General features: G+C 41.4%; 1 protein-coding gene across 1 annotated transcript in view; it reads right to left on the bottom strand.

The window, feature by feature from the left end:
- LOC121508413 (spectrin beta chain, non-erythrocytic 1-like) overlaps nt 1–12,711 on the bottom strand; it is a 72,305-nt gene that overhangs the window by 49,148 nt on the left and 10,446 nt on the right. The window contains exon 2 of the mRNA XM_041785255.1: nt 1,114–1,341. Within this exon, the coding sequence (XP_041641189.1) occupies nt 1,114–1,267 (154 nt within the window). The 5' untranslated portion in view covers nt 1,268–1,341. The remainder of the gene's footprint in view (nt 1–1,113; nt 1,342–12,711) is intronic.

Below are 12,711 nucleotides of genomic sequence, written 5' to 3'. Positions count from 1 at the left end.
GTGGCAAAGAACCGGGGAAGTTTAATACGACCAACCTCATCGGGCATTTGAAGAAGCATCACAAAAAACAGCATGAGGATTTTCACATGACCACAAAGAAACAACAAGGCTCTGGCTCCTTCAAACAACCGACGCTGCCCGAAACATTTGGAAAGCGTGATAAACTCCCACGGGACGGCAAAAAGGCATCAGCTATAACAGAAAAGATCGATGACCAGCCCCTGTCAGTGGTGAGTAATGTCGGGTTTAAACGCTTGATTGAACCTCCAGCCTATTTTTAACCAATGGGTTACATAAACTTTGACCTTAAACATAAGCACATTCTACAACTGAATAGAATACATCAAAAATAAATCAGACAAGCCTGAAAAATGACTAATAATAATAAATCCAGTAAAAACAATTCAGACTTATAAAGTGCAAAATAACAAATGAAGTTCACTTCAGTAATTTTTTACTGCCAGTATATGGTGGGAACAACTGAGGGCAGGGAAAAAAACCACAATATTGTCTACTGTCCAACTGCTCTAAGAGTCCACAGCTCCAATTTCAAAATAAACATCTCACTCTAATAACAAGAGCAGAAAACAAATAATAATCAGTCAGTTAACTAAATTCCTGACAAAACCCTTCCTACTCCTCCATCTCCACTTTCTGCAGTCTGAGCATGATGTGGAGATTCTTTTTTAAGAAGATAAGCATTTCAGCTTTTCACAGCCTGTCCCCACACATCCATGCTCACAGAAAGAAACACAGTATAGACAGGCTTGTCTAATTTATTTATTTAATAATTCTATTTAATTGTAGAATGTGCTTATGTTTAAGGTCAAAATTTATGTAACCCATTGGTTAATAATAAATGGGTCAGTTTTTCTCGTACCTACTGTTGCTGACTTGTTCTCTGAGTAATATCACTTGATCAAGCCTTTTCTAACATTCCATACTACAAAATAAGTAATAAAAGTATGTATGATTCATGCTAATATCGGCATTGGCCGATACTCAAGGCTGAAATATCGGTATCATATTGGAAGTGAAAAAATCTGATCGGGACATCCCTAGTCTAAGCCTTTGAATGAATTCAAGTGGTGTTGTCAGGGGCGGGGCTCTTACCTGCGAGCGCCTTGATGCGGGAGCGTTCGAAGAGGCGGGCCGAGCTGTTCTCGTTGTCCCAGTCATCGTCCCAGCGGTTGTTGACCGTGTCGTTGCTGCTGTACTGCTGCTGCAGCTCCATGTGGTCAAACTCGGCGGCCACCGCCGTCATCATGACCTCAGACGTCTCACACGCGCCTCGATGATGTCAGCGGAGACTCGTCCACATGGACGGCTTCAGGCCGAGTCCTGGCGGGACAGGGACGGAGAGACCATTAAAGAAAGACAGATTGATAGACGGGGTTACTGGTCCGATCAGATTGATGCAATAAACACAGGAAACAAGAAGGTAAAGGAGCAGAGACAAAATCTACAACAACATAGACAGCCACAACAACATCATCAACAACACCTGCAACATCAATGACATCAACTTCAACACCTGCAACATCAATGACATCAACTTCAACACCTGCAACATCAATGACATCAACTCCAACACCTGCAACATCAATGACATCAACTTCAACACCTGCAACATCACTGACATCAACTTCAACACCTGCAACATCAACAATGACATCAGCACTATGAACATCAAGGACCCCTACAACAATTGCAACATCAGCAACATTTGAAACACTTTTGTAACACCAACAAACCTAACAACATCTGCATTATCTGCAACATCAACAACATCAGCATCAACAACGACATCAGCAACATAACATCAACAACCCGACAACATTAGCAACATCTGCAAGATTTAAAACACTTTTGCAAAATCAACAACCCTAACATCTGCAACATCAACATCTGCAACATCAACATCTGCAACATCAACATCTGCAAAATCAACATCTGCAACATCAACAACATCTGCAACATCAACATCTGCAACATCAACAACATCTGCAACATCAACAACATCTGCAACATAAACAACTTCTGCAACATCAACATCTGCAACATCTGCAACATCAAAATCTGCAACATCAACAACTTCTGCAACATCAACATCTGCAACATCAACAACATCTGCAACATCAACAACATCTGCAACATCAACAACATCTGCATCATCAACATCTGCAACATCAACAACATCTGCAACATCAACATCTGCAACATAAACAACATCTGCAACATCAACATCTGCAACATCAACATCTGCAACATCAACAACATCTGCAACATCAACAACATCTGCAACATCAACATCTGCAACATCAACAACATCTGCAACATCAACAACATCTGCAACATCAACAACATCTGCAACATCAACAACATCTGCATCATCAACATCTGCAACATAAACAACATCTGCAACATCAACATCTGCAACATCAACATCTGCAACATCAACAACATCTGCAACATCAACAACATCTGCAACATCAACATCTGCAACATCAACAACATCTGCAACATCAACAACATCTGCAACATCAACAACATCTGCAACATAAACAACATCTGCAACGTCAACAACTTCTGCAACATCAACATCTGCAACATCAACAACATCTGCAACATCAACAACTTCTGCAATATCAACAACATCTGCAACATCAACAACATCTGCAACATCAACAACATCTGCATCATCAACATCTGCAACATCAACAACATCTGCAACATCAACAACATCTGCAACATAAACAACATCTGCAACACCAACTTCTGCAACATCAACAACATCGACAGCCTTGACAACATCTGCAACATCACAAATGTAGTTCTAGTGTGTTTAGTTCAAGTGTGTGTGGTTCTAGTGTGTTTAGTTCTAAGGTGTGGTTCTAGTGTGTGTAGTTCTAGTGTGTGGTTCTAGTGTGTTTAGTTCTAGTGTGTGTAGTTCTAGTGTGTAGTTCTAGTGTGATTAGTTCTAGTATGTAGTTCTAGCGTGTGTAGTTCTATTGTGGTTAGTTCTATTGTGTAGTTCCAGTGTGTAGTTCTAGTGTGTTTAGTTCTAGTGTGTAGTTCTAGTGTGATTAGTTCTAGTATGTAGTTCTAGCGTGTGTAGTTCTATTGTGGTTAGTTCTATTGTGTAGTTCCAGTGTGTAGTTCTAGTGTGTGTAGTTCTAGTGTGTTTAGTTCTAGTGTGTGTAGTTCTAGCGTGTGTAGTTCTAGTGTGGTTAGTTCTATTGTGTGTAGTTCTAGTGTGTGTAGTTCTAGTGTGGTTAGTTCTAGTGTGTGTAGTTCTAGTGTGTGGTTCTAGTGTGTAGTTCTAGTGTGTTTAGTTCTAGTGTGTGGCTCTATTGTGTTTAGTTCTAGTGTGTTTAGTTCTAGTGTGTGTAGTTCTAGTGTGTGGTTCTAGTGTGTTTAGTTCTAGTGTGTGGTTCTATTGTGTTTAGTTCTAGTGTGTGGTTCTGGTGTGTGTAGTTCTAGTGTGTAGTTCTAGTGTGTAGTTCTAGTGTGTGGTTCTAGTGTGTGGTTCCAGTGTGTAGTTCTAGTGTTAAGTTCTAGTGTGTGTAGTTCTAGTTTGTGTAGTTCTAGTGTGTAGTTCCAGTGTGGAGTTCTAGTGTGGTTAGTTCTAGTGTGTGGTTCTAGTGTGTGTAGTTCTAGTGTGTGGTTCTATTGTGTTTAGTTCTAGTGTGTTTAGTTCTAGTGTGTGGTTCTATTGTGTTTAGTTCTAGTGTGTTTAGTTCTAGTGTGTGTAGTTCTAGTGTGTGGTTCTGGTGTGTGTAGTTCTAGTGTGTAGTTCTAGTGTGTGGTTCTAGTGTGTGGTTCCAGTGTGTAGTTCTAGTGTTTAGTTCTAGTGTGTGTAGTTCTAATGTGTGTAGTTCTAGTTTGTGTAGTTCTAGTGTGTAGTTCTAGTGTGTGGTTCTGGTGTGTGTAGTTCTAGTGTGTAGTTCTAGTGTGTGGTTCTAGTGTGTGTAGTTCTAGTGTGTGGTTCTAGTGTGTGTAGTTCTAGTGTGTGGTTCTAGTGTGTGGTTCTAGTGTGTGTAGTTCTAGTGTGTGTAGTTCTAGTGTGTGGTTCTAGTGTGTGGTTCTGGTGTGTGTAGTTCTAGTGTGTGTAGTTCTAGTGTGTGGTTCTAGTGTGTGGTTCTAGTGTGTGTAGTTCTAGTGTGTAGTTCTAGTGTGTGGTTCTAGTGTGTGTAGTTCTAGTGTGTGGTTCTAGTGTGTGTAGTTCTAGTGTGTGGTTCTAGTGTGTGGTTCTGGTGTGTGTAGTTCTAGTGTGTGTAGTTCTAGTGTGTGGTTCTAGTGTGTGGTTCTAGTGTGTGTAGTTCTAGCGTGTAGTTCTTGTGTGTGGTTCTAGTGTGTGTAGTTCTAGTGTGTGGTTCTAGTGTGTGGTTCTGGTGTGTGTAGTTCTAGTGTGTGTAGTTCTAGTGTGTGGTTCTAGTGTGTGGTTCTAGTGTGTGTAGTTCTAGCGTGTAGTTCTTGTGTGTGGTTCTAGTGTGTGTATTTCTAGTGTGTGGTTCTGGTGTGTGTAGTTCTAGTGTGTGGTTCTAGTGTGTGTAGTTCTAGTGTGTGGTTCTCTTGTGTGTAGTTCTAGTGTGTGGTTCTAGTGTGTGGTTCTAGTGTGTGTAGTTCTAGTGTGTGGTTCTCTTGTGTGTAGTTCTAGTGTGTGGTTCTAGTGTTTGGTTCTAGTGTGTGGTTCTAGTGTGTGTAGTTCTAGTGTGTGGTTCTGGTGTGTGTAGTTCTAGTGTGTGGTTCTAGTGTGTGGTTCTAGTGTGTAGTTCTAGTGTGTGGTTCTAGTGTGTGTAGTTCTAGTGTGTTTAGTTCTAGTGTGTGGTTCCATCTATGTGATGTGGTGCTCGGAGCAGCTGTGCTGAGCTCCTATTGGCTGTCGTGGTTAATGGAGGAGGTAAAGGCTCCATCAGATGGAGTTATTGAGCAGCAGAGGAGCCATCAGAGCACTCAGACATCCAGAGGACATCCACCGGGAGTACACTGCCTTAATGGAGCAGACTTCCCAGAATCCTCTGCTGGACATGGAAACTGATCAGCTGAGAGTCAGGAGGGGGTCATCTCCTGTACTACTGTGATTTTCAGCTCAGTCTAGAATGATCTTATCACAGTAGAGATGCTGAGGACTGGCTGATAACACAGAAACTAAAATCCTGGTCCTGGACACTAAAACATCAGATGGATTTTTACATTTAACAAACTCTGGCCTGACTCAAGAGGAAGGAGGACGCTGCAACCTGCAGGCACCACTGCAAGAAACACTGAAAGACTCTGATGCCTGCAACACGTTCCAGTAAAGTGTGGACAGGAGTAAGGAAAGACTGGGAACATTGTGGAATGCTCAATAACATCTAGAACATTCCACAGGTAACAAGGTTGAATTTTGATTGGTTGTCTGCATATTTAAGAAGGACACAGTCTTCACCAGGCAGAGCTAATAGGCTCATGTTCAAAGTAGGGCTGTCGCGGTATACTGGTATTGATGATAACCGTGGGATTAAAAAATAAAATTTCAATATCGTGTTAAAAATGTGCATATGATAATATCATGTAAATGATCCAGTGCCACTCCAGCGCCGTCATGAGCCCTGAACATTTTTAATAAGCCCATCAATGTAACAGATCTTCAACTCCTGCTCTCCTCTAACCTCTGCGCCCCTCCTTCTGAAACCGTCCAGCCTCACTTCGCCGCTCTCTCTCTCTCTCCTTGCTCACCCCCAGCATACGCACACTGTGAGCCCAGCAAGACGTTTAGAGAACACAGGTTTTCTTTTTCCTCGTTCACACAGCTCTTAACAGACAGGATGTAGAGATAGAGACCTGTGTCAGACAGCTAACACCCTACCTGCCCATTCCCCTGATTTCCTGATCATTAACACCTGCTGATGCGGTGTGTGCCATCCCTCTCTCTCACCTGCACACACATCATGCGTGTCCAATTCCTCCTAAAGTCTGACCATCCATGTAATGCACAGAATGACAGAAGCTGCGTTCAGTTTAATAAATTATAATACTGTGTTCACTTAGCACTGCCCTTGACAAATAAGGTTTTTTCACTGTTCTAAACCAAGTTTTTTCACTGAATGAAGCACAAAAAAAAGTCTCACATCCTCGTCAGCTATAACGCTCCAAAAACATCAGCAGCTGGCAGCCTGGACTAATCAACTGGGCGATACTGATAAGAGTAACATCAGGGTGATATTTACAGACTACAGCCTTTGTTTTTTAAGCTGTAGGTAGAATTATTTTTCTGATCATTGTTCGCCAGTGCCAAAGAGCGCAGTGCTCCGTCAGCTCTCTCTGAGAGTTCGTTTTTACTCTGTTTGCCTCTCTGTTCCTGTCCTTGTCCGTAAATTAAACGCTTTATGAAAAGAGGCCAATTTTTATGGATAGAAGGAATTTCCCCTCAAATAACAGCATGTTGGCTCAGTATCTCTGTGCCAGTGTCTCTTCCTGTGCGTCATGACGCCATCAGAGCAGTGGAGACGCTCATACTGTCTGCAGCTATGAGGAGCGTTAAAGCTTCTGTGCACATTTAAAGAAATGAGACTGTGCCTTGTTTACTAATTTAAACAGTTTTAGTGCAAAAATTAAATTCAGACCTGATCCCAATGCAGCCATCTAACTCAGTTCTTTTAGTAGAGCTAACAGGATCATTCTGGTTAAAAACTGCTGCAGGTGCTCTTGAAATACGTCTGTAATTAATTATTTGCTGAAGTGTTTATAACCCTATGTTTCTGACACTGTTTTGGCATTAGGACAATGTAAATCTTGTGTGGTGGATAAGTTTATCAGTCAGAGGTGGAGCCATGGGGGGGCTTGTGGGGTCTACGCCCCTAATGTTTACTCAAAAGCTCAGAATCTTTCTTTGGTAAAAGTGCGTTATCTCTGATAACTGATGAATGTAAAAAGAAATATCTTGGATTTTGATAACAGACTGACCCCGCTGATCACATGGAAATTTCATTCTTGTTGCCAAACTGAAAAAAACCAAATCAGATGTTTTTTTTTACTTTGAAAAGCTCAAAATCACATGCTACAGAATAAATAAAAACTTTACTATTTCTGCATTTTTTTAAGAAATATGACCCTCCGCAATGACACAACAGCTGCAGTACCTCCTTAGACAGGTATTTTGAGTGTAATTCATCTGCCAAAAGAGGGAACACAACATAAATAAAAGTTAAAGACAAATTTAATTAATTGTCCCATTGTTATTTACATTTTTATTGATATCGTGATAATATCGTTATCATGACATTTTTTGCCCAAGATAATCGTGAAGTGAAAATCTGATATCGTGACAGCCCTAGTTCAAAGGCAAGGATGGAATGTTCTATAGACTTTAAATGATGACATCATCATTAAAGGCAAGGATGGAATGTTCTGTAGACTTTGAAGTATGACGTCTTCAAAGGCAAAGATGGAATGTTGTATAAACGTTAAAGCATGGTATTACCTTTAATGGCAAGGACAAAATGTTCCATAGACTTTAAAAGATGACATCATCATTAAAGGCAAGGCTGGAATGTTCTATAGACTTTAAAGTATGATGTATTCAAAGGCAAAGATGGAGTGTTTAATAAGATCTAAAGAATGACATCATCTTTGAGGGTAATAATTAAACATTCTATAGACTTTAAAGGATGACATAATCTTTAAAGGCAAAGATGAAACATATAAAAGCCTTAAAGGATAACATCTTGGCAAGGCTGGAATGTTGTATAAAGTTTACAGGATAGCATTACCTTCAAAACCAAGGATGGGAAACTGTATAGTCTTTAAAAGAATACAAGTTTCTAATCAACTCTGAAACAAATGCAAGGATGGAATTTTTGATAGACTTTAAAGGATGACATCATCTACAAAGGCAAGGAGTGAATGTTTGCTAGACTTTAAAGAATGACATCATTTACAAAGGCAAGGCTTGAAAGTTGGCTACACTTAAAAGGATGACATCATCAACAAAGGCAAAGATAGAATGTTTGCTACACTTTAAAGGATGACGTCATCAACAAATGTAAGGATAGAATGTTTGCTTGACTTCAAAGGATGACATCATCTACAAAGGCAAGGATATGTCTGCTAAACTTTGAAGGATGACATCATCTACAAAGGCAAGGATGAAATGTTTTCTAGACTTTAAAGGATGATATATTCTACAAATGCAAGGATGGAATGTCTGCTTGACTTCAAAGGATGACATCATCTACAAAGGCAAGGATGATATGTCTGCTTAACTTTGAAGGATGACATCATCTACAAAGGCAAGGATGGAATGTTTTCTAGATTTGAAGGATGAAATAATCAAAGGCAGTGGATGAATTGTTGCTGAAGCTGGGGAATTTTGGGGGCTTTTCTCCACATTTTTGCAGTAGTCCATTGTTGACAACTTTTGGAAAAGTGGCTAGAACTGGCCAGGAGCAGGTTTCCCTCGCAGCGTTTTCAGTCTAGTAGCCGCTGCAGACTGGACTTGAAGGATGACTTCAGTAACCAAACAGCTGACATCACTCAGGCTTAGTCCGATATTTTCCGCAGGTTACTAGGAGAAGAAGAAGAAGGGACCATGTTCCAGCCCTGGCTGTAAAATCATCGTTCTGAGGATAAAAATAGAGGCTAATTTTCTGTGGATGCAGACTGAGAGGAGGGCTGATGGTTTAAAGAGGAGGGGGTTAGGAAGTGTTAGCGAACCCTCCCTCTCCTCTGGGACCGGCTCTGTTTGGGTTCAGATCGCTGCACATTCTTCAAACATGACGACACAGCGGTTAACTCCCTGTGTTTGGTGCTGATGATGGCTAACTGGAGAGCTAATGCTATTAACCTTATATATTAGCTTCATTACATAGACATGATACAGTGCATTTCATGATTAGCTTAGCTGGGCGCCAAGGCTGAAAGCAGCTGGGTGCTACAGCTCTCCCCATGCTGTTTTAAAAAGTGGGGAGAAAATTGGACTAGGCCTTCTGAGCATGCTCCATAGCCTCCACGCCAGGCTTTGCCTCAGTGTTGAACAGCATAAATGCACAAAGTGCATCTTCACCAGCCTCCAGTCTGAGTCAGATCCCTGTCAACAATCTTATAATGCTGTTTAGATTTGTGATTAACAGGATATTTTATGATCAGACTATTTCCACTTTAAAATGACAAATCCAAAATCAAGAAATGAGCTGTTTTACATTCACTGTTAAAAAAACACGGAGAAACCTCTATTTACCAAAGACTGCACTGACTCTCTGTGAGATCGCTCTGAATACCAGCATGGCGGGGGGCGGCGTCCTCACTGAAGGGAGTGTATCACTGGAATCTGAGTGACTGTTGGTGAACAAATGGCTGTGACTCTAAAATACTCCAGGGACATTCTTCAGAGCCGGGCTAACAGCTGAGGAAACACACGGCCTAAGAGCTGCTGTCACCTGTCTGCTAACAGCTGAGGAACAGGATGACGCGCTAACGTGAGGAATGTCAGCGTTCAACCGTCGACAGCAGAAAGTCATCTGTTTACGCCCTGAGTGCACAGACGACGGCGAGAGACCCGACCTCAGAGTTTAAACCTGAAAGACACCATAGAAATCTGGATTCAGAGGAAAAAGCCTTCTGATATTAGCCCAGGGAAACTCTCACTCCTCTCTAGTTCCAACAACTTTTACAAATGTTGGCAACTTAACTGCACAATCAAGGTTAACCCTCACTCCTTGCTAGTTGCACTGACTTTCACAAAGGTTGCCAACCTATCTACACAATTTTGAAAAACACACACTCCCGACTTCCACCAACTTTTACAAGCATTGGCAATTTATCCATGCAATTTGGTGGAACTCTCACTCCTCCCAACTTCCACGTTTTAAAAATATATTGCCTACCAATTTATCCAGCTTTGAGAATCCCCCGCTCCTTGCTTGTTCTGCCAACTTTACAAATATGTTGCCAACCTTATCACACATTTTGAGAAACCCTCACTACTTGCAAATTCTACCAACTTTTACAAATGTTTTCCTCCTTTTATGTGCACTTTAAGCGAACCCTCAGTTCCAGCTACTTCCAGCAACATTTACAAATATGTAGCCAATCTATTTGTGCAATTTTGAGAAACAGTGATGCATTGCAATTTCCACCAACTTCACAAATTTTGCCAACCTTTTTGCAAGTCCAGGCAGTTAAGGTTAACCCTCAGTCCTTGCTAGTTGCACTGAGTTTCAAAAACATTGCCAACAATTTTGAGAAACATTCCTCACTAGTTCCAAGTTTTGCAAAAATGTTACCAACCTATTTGCACAATTTTGAGAAATGTTCACTCTTCCCAACTTCCACCAACTTTTCCATATGTTTTCAACTTATTTGTGCAATTTTGAGTAATGGTCGCTCCTCACAACTTCCACCATCTCTTACAAATATGTTGCCAACCTTTTTACACATTTTGAGAAACCCTCACTACTTGCAAATTCTACCAACTTTTACAAATATCTTGCAAGTCTTTTTATGCAATTTTGAGAATACTCACTCCTCAGAACTTCCACCAACTTTTACAAATATGTTGCCAACCTTATCACACATTTTGAGAAACCCTCACTACTTGCAAATTCTACCAACTTTTACAAATGTTTTCCTCCTTTTATGTGCAATTCAAGCAAACCCATCAGTTCCAGCTAGCAGTTCCAACTTTTACTAGCCAACCTTTTAGCAAAATTTCCAGAAACCCACACTCCTCCCAACTTCTACAAATATGTTGTCAACCTTTTTACACATTTTGAGAAATGCTCAGTCATGCCAACTTCCACCAACTTTTACAAATATGTTGCCAACCTTTTTCTGCATTTTTCAGAAACCCTCACTACTTGCAGATTCTACCACCTTTAACAAATGTGTCCCTCCTTTTTTGTGCAATTCAAGCAAACCCTCAGTTCCACTTAGTTCCAGCAACTTTCAGATATTTCGCCAACCTATTTGCACAATTTCAAGAAAGATGCACTCCTCACAACCTCCACCAACTTTGCTGTTGCCAACTTAATCACGCAATTTTGAGTAACACTCACTCATGCCAACTTCCAACTTAAACAAACATGCTACCAACCTATCTGCCCAGATTTTGAGAAACAGTCATGTGTCACAAACTTTCACAAAATTTGCCAACCTTTTTGCACACTTTGAGAAACCCTCACTCCTCGTGACTTCCAGCAACGTTTACAGACATATTGCCAACCTTTTATTAAGATTTTTTTGGCTTTTCTGCCTTTAATGACGGTGGAGGACGGTGGTCAGAATCAGAGACAGGGATGAGAGAGTTGGAGAGAGACATGTGGGAAAGAGCCACAGGCCGGATTCAACCCTTCAACCGCTGGACCACCTGCGCCCCATTGCCAACCTTTTTGCGCAATTTTAAGTTGTACTCACTCCTTGCAACTTCCCCCAACTTTACTAAATGTTGCCAACCTTTTTGTGCAGTTTTGGTAAGCCCTTACTCCTTGCTAGATCTACCAAAGTTTATGAATGTTGGCAATTTTATTTGCACAATTTTGAGGAATCCCCACTCCTCAGTTTTCTCCTGGCATCATCTGTCGTCACCATAGAGCTCAAGGGTTACCGCCCACTTTTCCCATAACCATTTATGTCACTTGTGGCACCCTACAGCCAGAATCCATGCTCCACCAATCACAGAGGATGCTGTGACAGTGAGGGATTCTGGGTAATGTAGTGCTGTTTCCTTAATTTTGGGGAAAGAAGAAAAGGAAACATTGGCAATGCCCTGAAATGTTGTTGATGTTTGTTGTCAGCAGCTGATGCTTCAGACCGTCACAGATGAAGCTTTTAGAGCTTCGGTCCTTTTCTGTACTGGTGTTTATTATAACAACAGATACCGTATCATTTTAAAGCGTAGTACTAGAAGAACCCGAGTGTTGGCGAGCTCAGATGGCGGTGAATAAAAGGCGTCTGATCTGCCTCTTGTTTCTCCAGGATGAAAACGCTCCCGCTCTGACTGTTAATGTTCCAGAAACAGCAGAAGAAGAATGAGCTCACTCCAGGCAGAGCAGGGTGGGGTTATTAGATTTATGAACACACACACACAGTCATTTCCTGGTCAGCTGGCCCCGCCCTTCATCACAGTGGCTCTATCGGCAGACTGATCTCTCTGAGGTTTGTGCTGAATCACACCTGGATCCTCCTCCAGGTATCACGCTCACACACGCCATCACAGATGAAGTCTTTAAAGACCACCATCGGTCTCTGACTGGACTTAAAACAGCAGCTGGAGATCGAAGAGAAGTCTCCTCCTCCTCCTCAGAGCTCAGAATAAAGAAGGAATGAACCGTAAACATGGCGGACTGATTTCATCTATCCTGAATCTGAAACGTTCATCCACTTCACAGAGCATGTGTGCAATAATGACAGCACAGTGTGTAATGTCCACTGTAGGTGGCTCTTTTTTTATTGGTTCTTTGCAGTCACGTGATTCTGATGGAGGCCAGGAAGTGGGACTGCCTTTAGGAGTGAATCTGAACAGAGGAGAGTTAGTACTTTACAGCTCTAAATAGATCTGAACGCTGCAGTTATCACAACATTTCTACAAACACAGAGTACAATCTGCACACTTTTAAAATCAGTGATTTACCACAGACTAACAGATTTACCTGGTGTGGAGGGGATCAGTATCACTAATACTCAGTCCTGCTGACCTCCTGGTGTGGTCAGATGAGGGCTGAGAGACCGAGG

Source organism: Cheilinus undulatus, linkage group 4 (genome assembly GCF_018320785.1).
Source record: "Cheilinus undulatus linkage group 4, ASM1832078v1, whole genome shotgun sequence".
In the NCBI taxonomy this organism is placed as follows: domain Eukaryota; kingdom Metazoa; phylum Chordata; class Actinopteri; order Labriformes; family Labridae; genus Cheilinus; species Cheilinus undulatus.
The sequence above is the reverse complement of the archived record's forward strand: the minus strand, read 5'-3'. Positions and strand labels throughout refer to the sequence as shown.